The sequence below is a fragment of the Saccopteryx bilineata genome, chromosome 5 (genome assembly GCF_036850765.1).
Source record: "Saccopteryx bilineata isolate mSacBil1 chromosome 5, mSacBil1_pri_phased_curated, whole genome shotgun sequence".
NCBI lineage: Eukaryota > Metazoa > Chordata > Mammalia > Chiroptera > Emballonuridae > Saccopteryx > Saccopteryx bilineata.
The window spans coordinates 264,854,851-264,877,768 of NC_089494.1; the positions used below are offsets into that span (position 1 = coordinate 264,854,851).

At 52.0% G+C, this 22,918-nt stretch overlaps 2 protein-coding genes and 1 long non-coding RNA gene across 4 annotated transcripts in view; 1 reads left to right on the top strand and 2 right to left on the bottom strand.

Moving 5' to 3' along the window:
• The window catches only part of FAM193A (family with sequence similarity 193 member A), a 131,036-nt gene extending 129,668 nt beyond the window's left edge, over positions 1 to 1,368 (bottom strand). For both annotated transcript variants that reach the window (XM_066232663.1, XM_066232662.1), the window contains exon 1: positions 896 to 1,368. In XM_066232663.1, the coding sequence (XP_066088760.1) occupies positions 896 to 1,126 (231 nt within the window). In that variant the 5' untranslated portion in view covers positions 1,127 to 1,368. The remainder of the gene's footprint in view (positions 1 to 895) is intronic.
• Positions 1,369 to 1,747: 379 nt separating this feature from the next.
• LOC136338067 (uncharacterized) lies at positions 1,748 to 15,922 on the top strand. Its single transcript, XR_010731912.1, has 3 exons — positions 1,748 to 2,338; positions 2,903 to 3,045; positions 15,748 to 15,922. It is a non-coding gene; the product is annotated as an uncharacterized lncRNA (long non-coding RNA).
• A 1,279-nt stretch (positions 15,923 to 17,201) lies between these two features.
• RNF4 (ring finger protein 4) overlaps positions 17,202 to 22,918 on the bottom strand; it is a 38,128-nt gene continuing 32,411 nt past the window's right edge. The window contains 4 exon segments of the mRNA XM_066233660.1: positions 17,202 to 19,304; positions 19,838 to 19,886; positions 20,430 to 20,606; positions 20,991 to 21,018. Coding sequence (XP_066089757.1) covers positions 19,155 to 19,304; positions 19,838 to 19,886; positions 20,430 to 20,606; positions 20,991 to 21,018 — 404 coding nt within the window. The 3' untranslated portion in view covers positions 17,202 to 19,154.

Sequence of the window (22,918 nt, forward strand, 5' to 3'; positions counted from 1 at the left end):
CTGCCTTAGGCAAGGGGGTCCCCTTGTCTGCTCTGGCCACAAGCCGGTCCTGCATAATATTTTGAAATCTTCCATCAAAAAGACCCCCCAAAACAATGTCTGTCTCACCAAGAGGCACACCCACACCACGCCCGAGGCTCTTTTAAATCGCACGTGTCTTTGAAAGACACGTCGCATGGAACGTCCTAGCAACTTTTGAAGAAAATCCATCCATGGGTCAGGAGGCAGCCGAACGAGTGGGAAACGACTGTGCCCACGGCGTGCCCAGCGCCGGAGCGGGGTCTTCTCCGTGGCGGTGACCGGGCGCGGTCCGGAGGGGCGGCACCGGACCCACCCCTGACAGGTGCACTCCCCGGTGCACCTTCGCGAACAAAACAGGAAAGAAAGAAAAAAGAGCCACTGTTCCATTCCTCGAGTTCCGACCCGACACAGATGCCATCAGACCACCCAGGACCGCCTGACAACTTTGATCAAGCAAAGCCGAGGGGGCGCCGGGGCCTCGGGCAGGGCTGGCGGGTGGCCGGCTCTCCGATGCCCGCCCCGGAGAGGAAAGACCGCTTCTCCCCGGGCGCCCGGCAGGGTCCGTGGCAGGGACCGCGGCCGGGTCCGGGGGACGGTGGGCCCCGACCCGATGAGGGGACGCCCCGCTTGTCACCTGACTCTCGTGATCGCGGAGCCGCACGCGAGGCGAGGCGCTTCCAGGACGAGCCCCGCGCGCGCCGAGGCGGCGCCACCCCCAGGGCCGTGACAGCCGCGCGCAGGTGGGCAGAGCGGCGGCGCCGCGCCCGGGAGACGCCGGGTCCTGCGGGTCCTGCGGGTCCTGCGGGTCCGCGGGCCGCTGTCACGAGCGGCCGCCCGCGCCCCGCGCCCTCCCCGCCCCCGACCCGCCGCTCACCTCGAAGTAGCCTCCGGGGGCGGCGCCGCCCGCGCCGAGGGGCCCGTTGGCCGCCGCCGTTGTCGCCGCACCGCCCGGGGCCGCCAGGCCCGCGGCCTGGGAGCCGCGCAGCGCCGCCGCCGGGCCGGCCTTGCCGCCGCTCGCGCTGCCGTGGCCCCCGCCCGAGCTGCCGCCGCCGCCCCGCTTGTTCTTCCGGCGCTTGGCCCCGCGCTTGGCGTCGGCCGGGCTCATGGCGGGCGGCGGGCGGCGGGCGGCGGGCGGGCGGCGCGGAGGGCGGGGAGGCTGAGGCGGCGGCGGAGCGGTCCGGCCGGCCGAGCGTGGGGGACGCTGCGCGGGGTCGCCTCCGGGCGGGCGGGGAGCTGCCGGGAGGCCGCGGGGCGGGAGGAACGGCGAGTCCAGCGGGCCCAGCGCCGCCGCTGACCAGAGTTAGAGTCCAATATGGCGGACACAAGGGGAAAGGGATCCCAGCTTACGTCGGGGGAGGGGGAAGGAGCGGCGGGGAGGGGGAGGAGTGTGGGCGCCCTCCCCCTCCCGCCTCACTCCGCCCTCCCGGGCGCCGCTACCCTTCGGCCTCGCCCGCCCCCTCCCGCCGTTAACGTGCGCCAGCGCGCAGGGCATGCCGGGGGTTGGAGTCCCGGCGCCCGCGCCGCCGCTGTGGGCGCCGGCAGCAGGACCACGAATCCCGGCGGGCCCTGCGCGCCGACAGCGAGAGGGGCTGGTGCGAGGGAGCTGGACGCAGCAGTGATGTCACCGCCGCGCTCCTCGCCGCCAGCCCCGCCCGCGTCGCGAGGCCTTCTGGGAGTTGTAGTTGGGTTGAGGGGCCGGGCAGGCGCGAGGCCGGGTCCCCAGCGATGGGAGAACTACCCGGCTGGATTTGAGGAGTTCCGCCTCTCCGACGGGCATCCAGATTTCCTCGCGCCCTGCTCCGGGCCGACTCAGGGCAGCAGGCCGGGGTGCCCCTGGGCTGTACCGGGCCGGAACGGCTCAGTGACCTTGGGCCGCCTTTAGTCCGCCTGCAAGGGACTCCGTGGAAATGACAGTGGCCCTCCTCGCGGGCTTAGTGGGTTCCGAAGGGCGCCTGGAAAGCGCTCGGTCCGGACGAGATCGGAGCTCCTACCCCGAGGGTCCCCGGCCACCGTGCTCGTCCCTCCCTGCAGCCCGCTCCGCCGTCGTCCTGCGCGCCTGGTGTCTGGCGACCCTGCAGGGTCCTGGGACGGCCTGGCGGTTCCTCCGACCTCGCATTCACCTGGCGCACAGACCATGATTCTGGCCAGACCCTGTGGCCTCCAGCGCCCTTTACCTGGACCCTCCCTGCAGGGGCGTCTTGTCCACCACCACCAGCCCCAGGTACAGCTCCGCCCTTAGACCCCGCATATGAGGGGACCCTGGCCTGAGACCTGCGCTCTAGAGGGACCCGCTTATCCAGACACCAAGACACAAAAGGTGTGTTTTCCCCTCCTTGGTTCCGTGGGTCGTCGTCGCAGGCCCGAGGCGCAGCAGAGCTTGGCCCTGGGTGTTGGTGGGAGAGCCTCCACTTGCACCCTTTACTGTGCCCATGAACTCTGGGCCTGCTCTGGTCTCACGGCCTCCCCGTCACCCTTGCCCCAGCTGCAACCACAGCCTGCTAATCCTCCAACCCATCCTTCCTGCCACGACCGACCGGAATGAGCTAGATATGTGATCAAATCAAGCCTCTGCTTATAGCTCTGCAGGCTCCACCCTGTAGACAGAGTAAAGGCCCCTCCTCCCGCGGGTGCTGTCTGATCCTACCTGGCACTCTTCCTTTAGCCGTCCTCTGGGTAGACAATGTCTTGGTCTGTCCACCACCTCACACAGGCTGGGTCAGACACTCCCTTCTCCCACAACCCCCCGGCTGGCCCTTATCATAGCCCGTTGGCACTGGATTAGGATTCTGGATGTTTACCATTACCCCCCCCCCCAAAAAAAAGTCTCAGAGGATGAGGGGAGAGCATGGGAGTGACTGCCTCGTGTACCTCTGAACCCCAGCTTCTGCCAAGCCAGGGCTGGGCCCACACCAATCCAGGATTTGCTGGATGAATGAATGACATCCAAACGACCATTTATCAAGCCACTGTGCACCACCCCTCTGCCTGCTACTACATCATCTCAACCACACAACCACTCTTGAGGTAGGCACCCTTAGTCCATATCATGAATGAGAAACTGAAGTTCACATAGGTTAAGAGATTCTCCCCAAGTCCCCCAGATAGTCAGAGGCAGGACCCGAGATTCCAACTCAGATACGGCTCAAGGGTGATACAGTCTAGAGTTCCTTTGAGGTCTGGGGACCAGGGAAGCCTCTCTGTGGAGATGAGCTGAGCTGGAGCCAGTCACTATCAGTCAAAGGACTTTCAGCCACGGGAAAGACTCAGCATATCCCAGGCACCTGTGACAGCCACTCTGGCTGCAGCCAGTGAAAGTGGGAGAAGCTGCCGGCCTCCACGGGGAGGTGGGGTTTGTCCTAAATGCAGCTGGAAGCCATGGAATGGAGGGTTTTGAACAGGGAGTGTCATGGTAGGACGTATATTTTTTTTAGAGAATTCTGGCTGTTGTGTCAAGAATGGATGTCAGCCTGGCCGGTTGGCTCAGCGGTAGAGCGTCGGCCTGGCGTGCGGGGGACTCGGGTTCAATTCCCGGCCAGGGCACATAGGAGAAGCGCCCATTTGCTTCTCCACCCTTCCCCCTCTCCTTCCTCTCTGTCTCTCTCTCTCTTCCTCTCCCGCAGCCAGGGCTCCATTGGAGCAAAGTTGGCCCGGGCACTGAGGACAGCTCCATGGCTTCCACCTCAGGCACTGGAATGGCTCCAGTTGCAACGGAGCAATGCCCCAGATGGGCAGAGCATTGCCTGTGGTGGGCATGCCAGGTGGATCCTGGTCAGGCGCCCAAAGATGGCCCGGGCGCTGGGGATGGCTCCTTGGCCTCTGCCCCAGGCGCTAAAGTGGCTCTGGTCTCGGCAGAGCGATGCCCCGGAGGGGCAGAGCATCGTCCCCTGGTGGGCAGAGCGTCGCCCCTGGTAGGCGTGCCGGGTGGATCCCCATCGGGCACATGCGGGAGTCTGTCTGACTGTCTCTCCCCGTTTCCAGCTTCAGAAAAAAAAAAAAGAAAAAAAAAAGAATGGATGTCAGGGGAGCACGACTAGAAGCCAGGACACAGACATTCGTGACAGCCTCGTAGGGTGTGGAGAGGGTGCTCCTGGGAGACAGCAGTGAAGCAAAGGCAGAAAGCAGTGTCTCTCAACCTTTGTTGTTGTTGTTGTTTAAAGACTTTATTCAAAAAAAAAAAAAAAAGACTTTATTCATTTTAGAGAGGAGAGAGAGAGAGAAGGGGGGGAGCAAGAAGCATCAACTCCCAATATGTGCCTTGACCAGGCAAGTCCAGGGTTTCAAACTGGCGACCTCAGTGTTCCAAGTCAACACTATCCACTGCACCACCACAGGTCAGGCTCAACCTTTGTTTTCCATTATCTTCCCCTAAGGAAAAACTAACAAGAAGAGGAAGATGAAAAATAAATGCCAAATAAGATTTTTGCCTGGTGTAGCTGAAACTTGGAGGGCCACACACCATTTTAACATCTAAGATCGGTTTTCCCCCCCCCGAGAGTCAATATTTTAGCCCCCTTGAGGTCAGTGTTCTCCAGAGAAACACTGGATAGCCAGTAGGATATACATAGATGAAAAGGTTGTGATTGAGATTGATTGATTGATTGATTGATTGATTATGCGGAATTGGTTCACAACAGTGATGGAGTCAGCCTGACGAAAGTCCCAAGATGTGCTGTTGGCAAGCTGGAAACCCAGAAGGGCTGACGGTCTGGTTCTAGTCCAAAAGCCCCAGGTTCAATACCCAGGAGGAGCTGATGTTTGAGTCCAACGGTGGGAAGTAAAAACACTGATCCAGCTCCAACTTGGAAGCAGTCAGGAGGCAGGAGGGCCACCTTTTCTTCTTGGGCCCTTTTGTTCTATGCAGGCTTTCAACTGATTGGACAAGGCCCACCCACGTGGAGGAGGGCCATCTGCTATGCTCCCTCTTCTGATCCACATGTTCATCTCATCCAGATACACACACCACCAAATGTCCAGATACCCTGTGAGCCAGTCAGCTAGACACACAATTCACCGTCACAAGGGAGAATGCAGGATCCAAGGGCCAGAAAGGGTCTTGTGTACTTTGAGAAGAGTGAGCTCAATCTGGCAGGAGCACCAGTGTCACAGGGAGGTGTGACCCTGACCTTGAAAGGATTTTGGCATGGAGACGGCCACCCAGACACCCTCACAATACCGGAAGGCCCTTGGAACTGACTGGCAGGAAAAGGTGTCAGATGTTGGATGCTTTTTAAACATGACATTTTATTACTTTCTTGTAAATATTGCTAGCGAAGATACGAATATGGGCTACTAACACAAGACAATTTTATAAGAAAAATTAGAGGCTGTGGCCTGTTGGCTCAGCTGTAGAGCGTCAGCCCAGCATGTGGAAGTCCTAGGTTTGATTCCCGGTCAGGGCGCACAGGAGAAGCGTCCATCTGCTTCTCCACCCTTCCCCCTCTCCTTTCTCTCTATCTCTCTCTCTCTTCCTCTCCCGCAGCCAGGGCTCCATTGGAGCAAAGTTGGCCCGGGCACTGAGGACAGCTCCATGGCTTCCACCTCAGGCACTGGAATGGCTCCAGTTGCAACGGAGCAATGCCCCAGATGGGCAGAGCATTGCCTGTGGTGGGCATGCCAGGTGGATCCTGGTCAGGCGCATGCAGGAGTCTGTCTCTCTGCCTCCTCATTTCTCACTTCAGAAAGATACAAAAAAAAAAAAAAAAAGAAAAAGAAAGAAAAATTAAGGCACATGAATCGTCTCACAGTTCATAATCAGTAAGCACTACATAACAATGAATCATTACCTAGCAAGGCTTTTCTAACTTCTGTCTGGATGAAACCTGCTGAAGGAACAGTGGGATACCCCTTCTCAGCCCATTCCCTTGGCCCCAAGCAGAACCAGAGCCATGGGATTGCACCCAGGCAGGTAGCAGGGTATGCTATACAGACACTATACAGACACTATACAGACGCTGTACAGACGCTGTACAGACGCTGTACAGACACTGTACAGACGCTGTACAGACGCTATACAGACGCTGTACAGACGCTGTACAGACGCTATACAGACACTGTACAGACACTATACAGACACTATACAGACACTATACAGACGCTGTACAGACACTGTACAGACGCTATACAGACACTGTACAGACGCTGTACAGACACTGTACAGACGCTATACAGACGCTGTACAGACGCTATACAGACACTGTACAGACACTATACAGACACTATACAGACACTATACAGACGCTGTACAGACACTATACAGACGCTGTACAGACGCTGTACAGACACTGTACAGACACTGTACAGACGCTATACAGACGCTGTACAGACACTGTACAGACACTGTACAGACACTGTATACAGACGCTGTACAGACGCTGTACAGACACTGTACAGACACTGTACAGACACTGTATACAGACGCTGTACAGACGCTGTACAGACGCTGTACAGACACTGTACAGACACTGTACAGACGCTATACAGACGCTGTACAGACGCTGTACAGACGCTGTACAGACACTGTACAGACGCTGTACAGACGCTGTACAGACGCTGTACAGACGCTGTACAGACGCTATACAGACGCTATACAGACACTGTACAGACACTATACAGTGTGGGAATGGATATGGGCATATTCATGTTCGGGGATCCCAAAGAATTAAGCAGTTCTCGATAACCAAAGTGGAAGCCTACGGGTCAATAAACAGCCCACGTGGAGCTTTGAATCAGCTTTGAAGTGTCACTTGTAAACATGAGACAGTCACAGACCACCAGTCACTTAAGAAATAGTTCCAGTGCAAGGACAAAAATAGGTGAGTAATCCGGGATCAGACAAACAGCAGAAGGAATCGGAACAAAAAAATTCACAACACTGCTAATAGCTTCAAATATATTTAAGACAGGAGTCTTGGAAATTAAAAAAATATAGCCAGAATTATAAAAGAAATTCAATAAGAAAGCCCTGCAAGATAAAGTTAAGGAAATTATTCAGAAAGTAGGACTAAAAACCATAGACTAGGTCCTGGCCGGTTGGCTCAGTGGTAGAGCGTTGGCCTGGCGTGCGGGGGACTCGGGTTCGATTCCCGGCCAGGGCACATAGGAGAAGCGCTCATTTGCTTCTCCACCCCCCCCCTCCTTCCTCTCTGTCTCTCTCTTCCCCTCCCGCAGCCAGGGCTCCATTGGAGCAAAGATGGCCCGGGCGCTGGGGATGGCTCCTTGGCCTCTGCCCCAGGCGCTGGAGTGGCTCTGTTCACGGCAGAGCGACGCCCTGGAGGGGCAGAGCGTCGCCCCTGGTGGGCGTGCCGGGTGGATCCCGGTCGGGCGCATGCGGGAGTCTGTCTGACTGTCTCTCCCCGTTTCCAGCTTCAGAAAAATACAAAAAAAAAAAACAACAAAAAAAACAACCCATAGACTATAAAAGAGAAATTAGACCTAGAATTTCAATCTGCGAGGTCCAACAACTTTCCAATAAGAGCTCTAGGAGAGCCTGACCAGGCGGTGGTGCAGTGGATAGAGCATCGGACTGGGATGCAGAGGACCCAGGTTCAAGACCCCAAGGTCGCCAGCTTGAGCGCGAACTCATCTGGATTGAGCAAAAGCTCACCAGCTTGGACCCAAGGTCACTGGCTCGAGAAAGGGGTTACTTGGTCTGCTGTAGCCCCCCAGTCAAGGCACAACGAAAAACTGATGATTGATACTTCTCATCTCTCTCTCTGTCCCTGTGTGTGGGAGGGGGGTGAGTTCTAGGGGAGAAAAAAGATGAGGGAAAGAACTTTTGAAAGGAAATACAATTGGCCCTGGCTGGGCAGCTCAGTTGATTAGAACATTGTCCTGATACCCCAAGGTTGCAGGGTTGATCCCCGGTCAGGGCACACACATGAATCAACTGATGAATGCATAAATACTTTGGAAAAAATTATGTTCTTTAACATTTATTTAAAAAAATAATAATACAGTTTACTAAAAATAAGGTCTTGAGTGTGAGACTGAGAGAGTCCACCAAGGAGGATGATTCATTGTAGAAAACTAGAGATAAAACAGCCTTAAAAAACATTAAAGAGCCTGACCAGGCGGTGGTGCAGTGAATAGAGCTTCAGACTGGGACATGGAGGACACAGGTTCGAGACCCCAAGGTCACCAGTTGGAGTGCAGGCTCATCCAGCTTGCGCGCAGGGTCACTGGCTTGAGAGTGGGATCATAGACATGACCCCATGGTCACTGGCTTGAGCCCAAGGTCGCTGGCTTGAGCAAGGGGTCACTTGCTCTGCTGCAGCCCCCTGGTCAAGGCACATAGGAGAATGTAATCAATAAACAACTAAGGAGACTAAGGAGCTGCAATGAAAAATTGATGCTTCTCATCTCTCTCCCTTCCTGTCTGTTTGTCCCTATCTGTCCCTCTCTCTGTCACCAAAAAAAAAAATTTTTTTTTGAAGGAAAAAGGAAGTCACACTTAACAAGGTAATAGAAAAGATATCACTAAATGTCAACATATTAGATGCTAAGTAAAGGGGAGCAGGGCCTTCAAAGTTTGCAAAAGAAATTATATACAATATAGAATTCTGTGGAAAACAAAAAACAATTCTGGACCGTAACAGTAACAAATCCTGAAGCACTCCCAGGTTTACTTACCACCTATAAATCTAAGGCTGCCACATCTCCACCTTATAACAGAGGTGTGGTCTCGAAGGTCACCTGACCTTGAGAGTGATGGAGAAGGGCTCGGAAATTCAAAATATAGCCGAACTGGTAAAAGAAACCTAACAGAAGGGTTGCAAAACAAACTTAAGGCCTGACCAGGCGGTGGCGCAGTGGATAGAGCATTGGACTGGGATGTGGAAGACCCAGGTTCAAGACCCCGAGGTCGCCAGCTTGAGCGCGGGCTCATTTGCTTTGAGCAAGGCTCACCAGCTTGGACCCAAGGTCGCTGGCTTGAGCAAGGGGTTACTCGGTCTGCTGAAGGCCCGTGGTCAAGGCACATATGAGAAAGCAATCAATGAACAACTAAGGTGTTGCAATGCGCAACGAAAAACTAATGATTGATGCTTCTCATCTCTCCATTCCTGTCTGTCTGTCCCTGTCTATCCCTCTCTCTGACTCTCTCTCTGTCTCTGGAAAAAAAAAAAAACTTAAGGAAATTATCCATAAAGTAGAACAAAAAAGACATAAAATAGAGAAAGGAGACAAGTTCAATAGAGGAGGATAGATAACTTCCTAATAGGAGTTGTAGCAAAAGAAGCTTAAAATTTTAAAAAGAACTAAAGAAGCCTGACTTGTGGTGGTTCTGTGGAGAATTTCACCTGAAAAATTAAGATCCGTAAGAAAATTAATTAGAACTAAAAAATAACTAAAGTTAATAATTTAATAGATTAACAGATTAGACACAGCACAAGAGAGAGAAGTAATGAATTGAAAGATAATTCAATATAAAACATCCTAAATATCAGAGAGAGAAAGAAATAATTGAGCAAACAGAAAAGAGAATAAGACATACATGAGACACAGTGACAACTGGAGTCCCAACCGTGAGAAGACAGAATGCCACAGAAGCAGAATTCTCCCAAATTGAATAAAGATACTGACTCACAGTTTCGAGAATCTCCACGAACATAATTCCATGAACTAAATGTTACAAAAAAATTTCAGTCTTTGATTCATTTTCTTTTTTTTCTTTTTTTCTTTTTTTCCTTTTTGTATTTTTCTGAAGCTAGAAACGGGGAGAGACAGTCAGACAGACTCCTGCATGCGCCCGACCGGGATCCACCCAGCACGCCCACCAGGGGGTGATGCTCTGCCCCTGGGGGGGGGGGTCGCTCTGTCGCGACCAGAGCCACTCCAGCGCCTGGGGCAGAGGCCAAGGAGCCATCCCCAGCGCCCAGGCCATCTTGCTCCAATGGAGCCTCGGCTGCGGCTGCGGCTGCGGCTGCGGGAGGGGAAGAGAGAGACAGAGAGGAAGGAGAGGGGGAGGGGTGGAGAAGCAGATGGGCGCTTCCCCTGTGTGCCCTGGCCTGGAATCGAACCCGGGACCCCTGCACGCCAGGCCGACGCTCTACCACTGAGCCAACAGGCCAGGGCCTTTGATTCATTTTCCATTAATGTTTGTATGTGATTTAAAGACCTAACCTCATTCTCTCTCTTTTTAAAAAAAATTTCCTTTATTTATTTATTTATTTATTTATTTTCTGAAGCTGGAAACGGGGAGAGACAGTCAGACAGACTCCCGCATGCGCCCGACCGGGATCCACCCGGCACGCCCACCAGGGGCGATGCTCTGCCCACCAGGGGGCGATGCTCTGGCCATCCTGGGCGTCGCCATGTTGCGACCAGAGCCACTCCAGCGCCTGGGGCAGAGGCCACAGAGCCATCCCCAGCGCCCGGGCCATCTTTGCTCCAATGGAGCCTTGGCTGCGGGAGGGGAAGAGAGAGACAGAGAGGAAAGCACGGCGGAGGGGTGGAGAAGCAAATGGGCGCTTCTCCTGTGTACCCTGGCCAGGACTCGAACCCGGGTCCTCCGCACGCTAGGCCGACGCTCTACCGCTGAGCCAACCGGCCAGGGCCAAAAAAAATTCCTTTAAAAAACAAAAAGTTTATTGATTTCAGAGACAGAGGAAGGGAGAGTGACAGGATAATCTGGTTCTGTTTGTGCCCTGACCAGGGATCAAACTAGCAACCTTTGTTCTTCAGGACAACACTCTGACCAACTGAGCTATCTGTCCAGGGCGTACCTTCATTTTGATACACATGAATACCCAACTTTCCAAGCACTATTGTTGGAGAGACCTTTCTTTTTGCATTGTAAGGTCTTAAAAAACCTTGTCAGGCCTGACCTGTGGTGGCGCAGTGGATAAAGTGTCAACCTGGAAATGCTGAGGTCGCCGGTTCGAAACCCTGGGCTTCCCTGGTCAAGGCACATATGGGAGTTGATGCTTCCAGCTCCTCCCCCCTTCTCTCTCTCTGTCTCTCCTCTCCTCTCTCTCTCTCCCTCTCCTCTCTAAAATGAATAAATTTTAAAAAATTAAAAACCTTGTCAAAATACATTTGACCACGGAAGTGAGGGTTTCATTCTGGGCGCTCACTCTGATTCCATTGGTCTAGATCTTCATACTCAGACCACCACGAACCAACCACATTGTGGTGATTAAAATCAGGAAGTGAGTCTTCCTTCCAACTTCGTTCTTTTTCAAGATTGCTTTAGCTATTCTGGGTCTCTTGAAATTCCATACAAATTTTATGGTGGGTTTTCCATTTCCATGAACATCGCCATCGAGGTTGGTAGGGATAGCATTTATTCTCTATACTGCCTTTTCACGACATTAAGTCTCCTAACCTATGAGTATAGGACATTTTTGTATTTAGGTTTATTTCTTTCAGTGATATTTTGTAATGTTTCTTTCAACAGTGTTTCAGTGTACAAAATTTTGTACCTAATTCCTTAAATGTTTTCATAAGTGTATTCTTTTTGATGCTATTGCAAATGGAAACTTTTCTTCATTTCCTTTTCAGGTAACTCATTGATAGTGTACAGAAACATACTTGATTTGTGAATTTGTATCTTGCAACTTTGCTGAACTCATACGCTCTAACAGTTGTATGTGTGTCTTGTAGATTCTTTAGGGTTTTTACATATGAGATCATGTCTTCTACAGTTACTTTTACTTTTTCATTTACAATTGGATGCTTTTATTTTTTTCTTGCACAATTGCTCTGGTTACAAATCCTAGTTCTGTCCCTGGCCAGTTGGCTCAGCATTAGAGTGTCGGACAGGCAAGTGGAATTCACGGGTTTGATTCCTGGTTAGGAGAAGCAACCATCTGCTTCTCTACCCATCCCCTTCCACCTTCTCTCTCTTTTCCTCTCCCACAGCCATGGCTTGAATGGTTCGAGTGAGTTGGCCCTGGGTGCTGACGATAGCTCTATGGCCTCGCCTCAGGCCCTAAATTAGCTTGATTGCCGAACAACGGAGCAGCGGCCCCAGATGGGCAGAGTATCACCTGGTAGGGGCTTCCTTTTTTTTTTTTTAAGCTTTATTTTTAATTTTTTAAAATTTTTTTTATTTTTTTACAGAGACAGAGAGAGTCAGAGTGAGGGATAGACAGGGACAGACAGACAGGAACAGAGAGACAAGAAGCATTAATCATTAGTTTTTCGTTGCGCATTGCGACACCTTAGTTGTTCATTGATTGCTTTCTCATATGTGCCTTGACCGTGGGCCTTCAGCAGACCAAGTAACTCCTTGCTTGAGCCAGCGACCTTGGGTCCAAGCTGGTGAATTTTTGCTCAAACCAGATGAGCCCACGCTCAAGCTGGAGACCTCGGGGTCTCGAACCTGGGTCTTCCGCATCCCAGTTCAATGCTCTATCCCAGGGGCCCCCAAACTTTTTACACAGGGGGCCAGTTCACTGTCCCTCAGACCGTTGGAGGGCCAGACTATAAAAAAAACTATGAACAAATCCCTATGCACACTGCACATATCTTATTTTAAAGTAAAAAAACAAAATGAGAACAAATACAATATTTAAAATAAAGAACAAGTAAATTTAAATCAACAAACTGACCAGTATTTCAATGGGAACTGTGTTCCTCTTACCGACCACCAATGAAAGAGGTGCTCCTTCCGGAAGTGCGGTGGGGGCCGGATAAATGGCCTCAGGGGGCCACATGCGGCCCGTGGGCCATAGTTTGGGGACCCCTGCTCTATCCCCTGCGCCACCGCCTGGTCAGGCGGTAGGGGCTTCTTGGATGGATCCCAGTCAGGGCACATTCAGGAGTCTCTCTGCCTCCCTGCCTCTCAATTTAAAAAAAAATCCTAGTGCTATGATGAACAGAAGTGATAAAAATGAGCACCCTTGTCTTGTTCCTGATCTCTGGGGGGAAGCTTTCCCTCTTTCACCACTGAGCAGGTTAGCTACAGAATTTCCACACATGGCTTTCATTATGTTGAGGTACTTTCCTTCTATTCTTGTTGAGTGTTTTTATCATGAAAAAGGTGTTGGGTTTTGTCAAATGTTTTTTCTGCGTCAGTCACGATGTTCATGCCTATCTTCCCTCTGCATTCTATGTCTGCATCGGTTTTCAGAGGTTGGGCAACTCTTGCATTCTGGGGAGAAAACCCTCGTGGTCACTGTGTGTAACCCCCTTGGTATGCTGCTGCGTTCAGGGTGCTACCACTGTGCTGAGCACTTCTGTGTCAGTGTTCATAAAAGATATCACTCTGGAGTTTTCTTTTCCTGTAGTTGCCTTCGTGTGGCTTTGGTATCAAGATAGTATTGGCCTCAGAATATAAGTTAGGAAGTGTGCTCTTGTCATTGTGAAAGTTTTGGGAAAATGTGGAAAAGAGTAGTGTGTTAATTCTTTTCTACGTGTTTGGTAAAATTAACTAGTGAAGCCATCTGATCCTTGGCTTTTATTTGTTGGGGTTTTGAATACTGTTTATCACTTTTTAAAAAATTTTTATTTATCAAATTTTTAATGAGAGGGAGAGTAAGAGAGAGACAGGAACATCAAGCTGTCCCCACATATGCCTTTGCTAGGGACCAAACCAGAGACCTCTGTGCTTTGGAATGATGCTCCAACCAACCGCGCTATCAGCCAGGGCTGAGTATCACTTCTTATAGGTCTACTCATTTTTTACTTATTCGGGAGTCAGTTTTGGTCATTTTTGTTTCCAGGAATTTGTCCATTTCACCTAGATTATCCAAGTTGTTGTCATACAGGGAAGATAGATAGACTTGCGCCTGCACCCTGACTGGGATTCACCCGGCAACCCCCGTCGGGGGCTGATGCTCTGCCCATCTGGGACCATGCTCACCAGTGAGCTATTTTTAGCACCTAAGGCAGAGGCTCCATGGAGCCATCCTCAGCGCCATGGGCTGATGCGCTTGAGTCAACTGAGCTATAGCTGCGGGAGAGGAAAGGGAAGAGAGAGAGAGAAAGAAAGAGAAAGAGAGAAGGGGGAGGGGTGGAGAGCAGATGGTTGCTTCTCCTGTGTGCCCTGGCTGGGAATTGAATCTGGGACATCTATATGCTGGGCTGACGCTCTATCACTGAGCCAACTTGCCAGGACTCAAAAATAAAATCAAATCAGTATTTTTAAATCTTTCCTGAATGAAAACAACAGCTTAGAGGTTTTATTGCTGAGTTCTACTAAACATTTAAGGAACAAATAATTTGAATCCAGAGTATGGAGAGAATACTCCTTAGTCTCATTGTAGGGAACTAGACTTACCTACCTTGAAATCAAAACCTGACAGGCGCCTGACCAGGTGGTGGCACAGTGGATAGAGCATTGGACTGGGATGCGGAAGGACCCATGTTCGAGACCCCGAGGTCGCCAGCTTGAGTGCAGGCTCATCTGGTTTGAGCAAGGCTCACCAGCTTGGACCCAAGGTCACTGGCTCCAGCAAGGGGTTACTCGGTCTGCTGAAGGCCCACGGTCAAGGCACATATGAGAAAGCAATCAATGAACAACTAAGGTGTTGCAACGTGCAATGAAAAACTGATTGATGCTTCTCATCTCTCTTCGTTCCTGTCTGTCTGTCCCTGTCTATCCCTCTCTCTGACTCACTCTCTGTCTCTGGAAAAAAAAAAAATTAACAAAAAAACCCGACAGGCAGTGTAAGAAAATCATGTCAATAGAACTCAGTAACACAGATGAAAGAAACCCAAAACCCTAAACCAAATATTAGCAAACCAAAGTAAGCAATTTATAGACAGATAAAACATCATGAACAAGTTAGACTTACCTAAGAAATGCAAGGTTGATGTATACAAAAAGAAAAAGAAAAACCACAAATAATGTAACACACTGCATTCATAAAGGGGAAAAACCGTATAATGTCTCAATAGAAGTAGAAAAAGAACTGGAAGTAGCAGACATCCATTTGTGCCAAAACAAATAAAACACAAATCCCTACCTCCTGGTCAGAAAAGGAACTTTGCTTGTCTGACAGTCATCTAACAAGAACCTACAGTAAACCTGTTTCTTGGTGAAAATCCCGAAACACAAAACATTAACAAAATAGCATTCTCCATAATAATGTCTTGCCGCCATCAGAAATTCAGTAAGAAAAAGGGTCAAGAATGAACAAGGAAGGCCAGTTCGTTGCAGGTGATATAGCTGGGAATGTAGAGCAGTTAACAGAACCTAGATTCTTACTAGAATGAGAATTTGCCAAGGACACTGGATACATAATATGCAAAAACCAACTTTTTTTCTGGCAACAACAAAAATATTAGTTAAGAAAGACAGCATTTGCCTGACCAGGTGGTGGTGCAGTGGATAGAGCGTTGGACTGGGATGCAGAGGACCCAGATTCGAGACCCTGAGGTTGCCAGCTTGAGCGCGGGCTCATCTGATTTGAGCAAAAGCTCCCCAGCTTGGACCCAAGGTTGCTGGCTCCAGCAAGGGGTCACTCGCTCTGCTGAAGGCCCGTGGTCAAGGCACATATGAGAAAGCAATCAGTGAACAACTAGCAGGGGTCCCCAAACTTTTTACACAGGGGGCCAGTTCACTGTCCCTCAGACCGTTAGAGGGACGCCACATACAGTGCTCCTCTCACCACCAATGAAAGAGGTGCCCCTTCCAGAAGTGCGGCGGGCACCGGATAAATGGCCTCAGGGGGCCGCAGTTTGGGGACACCTGAACTAAGGTGTCGCAACACAAAACTGATGATTGATGCTTCTCATCTCTCTCTGTTCCTGTCTGTCCCTATCTGTCCCTGTCTGTCACAGACAAAAAAGATACCGTTTACCTGGCCTGTGGTGGCACAGTGGATAGAACTTCGACCAGGAACGCTGAGGTTACCAGTTTGAAACCCTGGGCTTGCCCAGTGAAGGCATATATGAGAAGCAAAGCAATTAATAAAGTGAAGAAACTATGAGTTCAATGCTTCTTGTCCCCAATCCTGTCTCCTCTCTTTGTAAAATCAATAAATAAAACCATTAAAAAATAAAAACCTGTGCCCATTCGTAGTCACTCCTCACACCCCACACCTTGTACCAGCTCCTGGTAATCAATCAATCAATCAGTCAATCCACTATTTGTAAGTTTCAAAATAAAGTGGGGGTGTCTAGAAAATCTCATCAGCCTTGGCAGTGTCCTGGGTAGTGCTGGTTGGGGCTCACCTCTCCTGTGGTGGTCTAGGACAGAGGGCTCATCTGTCCCTCCTGGCTTTAGAACCAGGGTAGAGGATCCTACTGGCTCTGGGTGGCCAGCCAGGAAGTGACTGGTCAATCACAGCCTCAGGTCCTAGGGACCCTATAGGACCTACTGTGCAGCCAGTTTCTCAGCACCTGTGAAGGGGCTGGGGCTCAGGGCCTGCCTCACCCTTCCCTTCCCAACAACCCTTCAGACCTCGGTTGTGGCTCAGCACCCCCTCCTGCCCTCCTGTACCTTACCTTTGCCAGTTCTGATTCACCACTGGCCTGGGGCAGGGGGCTACACCCCTCAGTGAATGTATATATACCCCAGGGCAACAAAGCTGGGTTTCTTTTTTTTAGATTTTATTTACTGGGGGGTGGGGGGAGCAGGAAGCATTAACTTGTAGTAGTTGCTTCCTGTATGTGCCCTGACCGGGCAAGCCGGGGTTTTGAACGGAGGACATCAGCGTTCCAGGTCAACGCTTTATCACTGCGCCACCACTGGCCAGGCAGAGCTGGGTTTCCTGATGCCCGCCAGAGCCGCAGCCAGGACCGTGAGCATGGCTACGCCCACTAAGCGCTGAACTGAACCTTTTCTCTGACCATCGCAACAGTACCCTGCTATCCCTCAGCCTAGCCTCTTGCAGCTCTGGGGACCTGTCAGCTGGCACAGGGGAAGGGTAAGCTCTGCCCTCACTGATTTTCTCGGAATCCCTGGCCCATCTTCAGTCTTGCCCGTAGAGCCCACCGAGGGCACTGCTGGACACACCACACAACCCTCTGGGGCACCATGCCCACACAGAGAGCAAGTTCTCTGGGTGGCCAGGGTGGAGTGCACTACACCATCACTAGCCAGAGCTTGGGCTACAGCATCTGCTCCACGAGGGAGTCCAGGGCTGGACAGTGTGCCCGCGGGCTTCCGGGTGGGCACCCAGACAAGCGATTGCCCTGCACACACATGGGAGACACACTCCACTGAGGCCTACTCTGGGCACAAAGGGGAGAGAAGTGATCCCAGAGAGCTTAAGAATGCACAAATAAGGATACCTGATTCAAATTACTGTTTTTATTTCCATTTGTAACACTAGCAGAGGGTCCAAAACAGACTGGCATCATGGACAGAGTTTAAATGTAACAAAGATTTGGACTATGTACATTGAGCAGAAAGAGAAGGGGTTTTTCATGTCAACCTTTTCCCACTTTGAAGTTTCTGATTGATAAAAACCAAACATTTTTCCCCCCAATTTAATGTAATATGAAGAAATACAACTTTCACAATCAACCAACTGTCCTTAAACATAAATCAAGAGATTTTGGCTGTGCGGTCATCCTGGCTCCTGAAGTCTGGGTCTTGTTAGAACGTAACAGAAGAGTGTTCCCACGAAGCCCAGAAGAAACTAATGGCAACCGTGTCCGGTGGAGGGCAGGTCCCAGCACCCCACACTGACGGGACCACGTCCTGCCCTCCTCACTCCAAGCAGAAAGTACTCCTTTATTCAAACTAACTGGAAGTGAGCCAAACACCTAAAAACTCAGAATGAAGAATAGAACTTTTCACAGAAGAGGGACACTCCTTCAGCCCCGTTTAAAGTGAACAGTGCCAAGTCCCTGCTCCTTCAGAGGGAACCTGAAGGTCAGTTATTGCTGCGAAGCCCGAGGCCCCTCTCCACTCTGAAGACGCTTCACGCGCCAAGGCAGCTGTTTGGCTCCCGGCCCTGTGGGGGGGTGGAGGTGGAGGCAGGCTGGCCCCGCAGGCCTCCCCCATGGTCGTCCCCGAGCCCTGCACACGAGGGGCAGACCGGCCACCCGCAGGACCTGAGGTCTCCTGGGCCGGCAAAGTCGAGCAGAGGGTGTTACCCGGGCGCCTTGGCAAGGAGAGCCCACTGAATTTTGCCAACTAAAATCTGTGGAGCAGTCAAAAGCCCAAAGGATCAGAGCCCAAATGGCCAGAAGAGCAGCTTCTGAAATGAATGTTGGTCGGTGGGGTGGGTGAGAAGGCCAAGGCAGTGCCCAGCTAGTCAGGTGGGCTAAGCTCTCTGAGACGCGGGCCAGCTGCGACTTGGGCAACAACACGGACATGGGCTGATAAGGCCACAAATACTGCCACTTCTTTCCAGTATCCATGCTTGAGGAGACATTGGTCAGCGGGAGCTGAGGACCAGAGGGCATATGGTGAACACAGGAGGGCTTTTATCAGAAAAGAGTGGACACCGACCACAGGCCTGCCCTATTCACCTTGCATCGCCCGTGCGAGATGATGAGCTCTGGGGCCTGGTCAGTTCCTAAGAACAGGTGGTGAACAGGACAGGGCGGGCAGGCACTGGCCCATGAGCCTGGGGGACAGGAACAGTGCTGCATCTCCTGGGCTGTGAGGAGGCAGAGGGCTGGACTGCACAGGGCACCCTAGGGGCCCGGCAGCCCTGCAGAGATGCCTGCACGGCACTGTTAAGGTGTCGGTGGAGTCACAGTCACCTCTGACTCTTGAGAAGAAAAAAGTCCAGCGGTTGGTCCTTCAGGGACACATCCGGCTTGGTCGCTGTGGTGGGCAGATACCCCGGGACGAGGCAGCGTGCCCGCAAGAGCGAGGTGGCCTGCTCACAGCCTGTCCTTGATGACACTGCCAGGAGAAAGCTGGGCAAACTTTCCAAAGAGGGATACTTCTTGGCAAATGTGCAGGTTCCGCAAAGAGGCTGGCATCCTTTTCTTACCTCCAAGGTGCCCACTCCTCTCCTGCCCTGGCACCGGACCCCCCCCAGGAGCCGAGGTGCCGACCCTGGACTGGCCTGGCGCTGGCTCCCGCTCCACGTCATTACACTGGAGGTAACGAGAGGATCTCAGAGGGTGGGAACAGAAGAGCAGTTTATGTATCAGGCGTTGGTTTGGGAATCGTCTTTTTGAGCACAGGAAACTGGAGGCAGATAGATCACCCACGGAAGGCCACCTGGAGAGCCCGCTGCGCTGTTGCTGTCCCTCCCTTCTCCTGGACGGCTCTCGACGTGTCATATGTAAATGGGGTGATAGCGTTTGTGGTTCATCTTCTTCCTGCAGGTTGGACAAGTGTTGGCGTTCTTGAGGGAGTCTCGGAGGCACTGGCTGCAGAAGATGTGGCCACACTCCGTAGAGACGACGACACGTCCGTTCTGCACAATCTAGAAAACACAGAAAGAAACAGCCTTCACGAGTGCCCTGTCCCGGAGCAGCTGTCCCCAGGGAATTCCACTCCCGCCACCCATGATGAGGAGGCGATAGGGGAGGAAGGCGGCTGCAGCAGGGGGCAGGGAGATGCTCTGCAGAGCTAAGAGCAGCAGCAGCTCAGGGGTCCGGGCGACCCAGCCTGCAGGTCAGGAGAGGTCAGGGCTGCAGGTCAGGGCTGCGCTATGGGCCCACAGTGGGGCAGCACTGCAGGGCTCGAGGGCCACAGGGAACATCAGAAGCTTGTCTGGTCCGAGACAGGGAACACACAGGGCTGACGCAGGAACACAGGAGCCAGAGTTGAAGGCTGCAGGTCGCAGCAGCTGGCACATTCTCCCTTCCCACACAGATGTGCGACAGGCCACGAGCCAGCCCCGGTGGGACCACAGAAGAGGTGTCAAATCCCACCTGACAAGAGGGTGCTCGCCCTCTCTCTCTCACTGAAGCAGTGTGGAAGTGGAGCAGGGAAGTTACTGCGGGGTCTGCTTACCTCCGAGTACCCATCCATGCAGATTGGACAGCTGACCATACCGGAGGGCCTAGAATACAGTGCTTCCTGTTAGTGCCACAGCAAACGCAGACACCCACATGCTCACGCTAGGGGACTCACACGGGCAGCAGTCCCCTCCCAGAGCCTCCCCTGGCCCTGCCTTAGCACAGGCACGCAGGGACTTACAGGAAGGCCGGCGACCCCAAGGGGGTCAGCGGAGCCAAAAGAAAACAGGGACAATTAGAAGGTGCAGACAGCCCGAGTCACAGCGTCCGTCCCACCCAGCCCCTGCCCTCTCTGCCCCTGTCTGGGGCAGGGCCTGCGCCTGGCACCCCCACTTCAAGGTGGGGACAGCTGAGCGCTGTTCTGGGGAAGTCCCACCTGCACCCAGTCTCTGGAGATGCCTCACCAAGTCCACCCCGGGCACAGGCTCAGAGGCCTATGCAAAGGCCCAGTGTTTCCAACACTGCCCACCCTCCCTGCTGGGAAATGCCTGAAGAAGACAGCCCTGCTCAAGGGCTGAGGCGGCCCCACGTGGCCAGAGGGCTCCCAGAGAGGGAACCTGTCCCCGGGGTGGCGGGCACACAGGCACCTGAGTCCGGGAGCTGCCTCCTCCCTGGCGTTTCTCGGAGTGTGTGTGGTCACATACACGTCTCTGTCTCTGGACAGCTCCTCGTCGTCACTGCTCACCACACAGCTGTCAGCATGGTCCTGGCGCTGCCTCCTCCCGTTCCTCCTCGGCCGCCTCCTTTCTGAGACACGAGTCACGCTCAGCACAGCATAGGGGTCGCCCCAGGCCACCACCCTCATTCCCGCCAACGGGAAGGCCAGTCTAAGACCCCAGAGAGATCATCTGTTGTGCCCAGCCACACCCCAGGTCTGGCCGAGCCCCAAGGAGGCCGCCCCCCTGTCCAGCCAGAAGCCCATCCCTGCCGACAGCAGATGACGGGCCGTGGGCCTGGCATGCCGTGCTCTGGTGCCTCCTCCACAGGCACGGGACGGACCGGCTGGTCTGACTACTGCACCATCACGGTGTCCTCCGCCTGGCCTTCTGCACCCCACTCCATGTCAGGTGTCCGTCCAAATCCAATAAAAAAGGAAACCACTCACCATCAACAATCTTTTAAAAAGGAAAAAAAAGAGAGAAAGACACAATCAGTTAGACATAAATGACTCCGTATCTTTTGAATGCATAAATTAAAGCTGAAGCATTGACTTCAAATGCAAAATCCCCAGGGAGCAGCAGAGCCCCCCCCCCCAGCAGTGTGGGGCAGCCACTGCAGGGACCTGTGGGAGCTGCTGTCCGTGTCACCAGGGAAGTCACTTTGCCCTCTGGGAGCTGCCACCTTCCTTTTCTAAGAACAGAGCCATCAGTGCCCACTGCTTACCATGCTGCTGTGAGGACTAAGGGAGACAAGGCCCCGGGCACTGGGGACACAGAGCCCAGAACTAGCTCCACATGCTTGTCAAGGACAAGAATCTGACTCCACCTGGCCTGCTCCAGGGCTGGGGCCTGTATGGAGGAGGGGGCACAGCGCTGAACACATTTATTTTTTTGTTTTTGACAGAGGCGGGCAGAAAGACAGAAAAATAGGAATATCAAGCTGTTTACGTGCCCTCACTGGGGTTTGAACTCACAACCTTGTCATTTTGGGACGACGCTTACGACTGAGCTAAACTGCTAGGGCTACAAATGTTCTTAAAAACAATCAAAGAAACAAAGCAGGCCTGCAGGGACTAATAAGGTCGGCACACACCAAGGACTGACACGATGCAGTTCTGTGTTCTGGAAGCCTACAGAACAGGCACTGAGAACTTGCCAAGCCCCTGCCTCAACACTCAAAACTTACAGCCAGACTCATTTTGCTACAGTAGTTTCCACCCACGTGACAAGTCTAAGTCCCCAATCAGGTGTCTACGGGATGAGCAGTAGACGCGCCCCGCTCACGGGACATCTCCTCCAAGAGAGCCCGCTGCCCTCTCCTCAGCTGCCCAGGGCCGCAGTGCCCATGCCAGTCAAGGCCGACTGAGGTGCTGGGCTTACTCCTAGAGGCCTGTTCCTCCTGCCCTTCCATGCAAAGCGCCTGCTCCCACAGGTCAAATGTTTCTGCTTCAGGACAACTAGAGTGGACTCGTGTCGGCCTGAGCCCATGTGGGCACAGCCCAGCAGACTTCCAATAAAGGGCAGGCTAGTGTTTCCATCAGTCCTCCCACTAAAAACAACAAACAAGACATGGTTTAAAATGAAAGAGGTATCAAAACAAAAGTATTAGGGTTAAAAGTAAAGGGAATACAATAACCTAGACAAGAAAATAAATAAAAGCACCACAGATTCTCAAAAAATTGAAGTCTAGTTTTGAAAGCCTCACAAAGAAACCAAAGCCCAGGCAGGTGCCACGGGGCAGGCCACCCAGTGCCGACAGGCGTCCAGCAACCTCAGCCAATGGCCAAGGACCGACAGGCAGAATGTCCTTTCTGACCAGCAATGTAAAGAATGGGTAAAAAAAAAAAGAGAGAGAAAGAAACTCCCAATGTTTGGAAGTTAAAAAAAATACAAATTTGATAAGTACATTGAATTGAATGTAAAATACCAATAGCAAAATTTGTAAGACACAGCTAAAGAAAATATAACCTTAAATGCATTTATTGGAAAAGAAATGATCAAAATTATTAGGTTAAAAAAGAGAGCAAAATAAACCCAAACAAAAAACAATCAATGAATGAAAGCAAACTTACAAGAGAAAAGGATCCATAAAGCTAAAAGTTGGTTTTCTGAAAGATCTAATAAAGCTCTGGTGATACTAATCTAAAAAGACAGAAAACACAAATAACCAGTATCAGATATGAAAAAGGAGACATCACTACAGATCCCACAGAAAAGACATGATTAATTTTTCTATGAACAAATTTATGTCAATAAAAGTGAAAATTTTAGACAAAATCAACAAATTTCTAAAAAGTACAATTACCAAAACTCATGAAAACTTTGGGTTAGGTGTTGTCACTGTGGAGTTCTACCAAACACTTAAGGAAGAAATAATTCCAACCTGTGACTTCTTCCTGAGAACAGAAGAAAAAGGG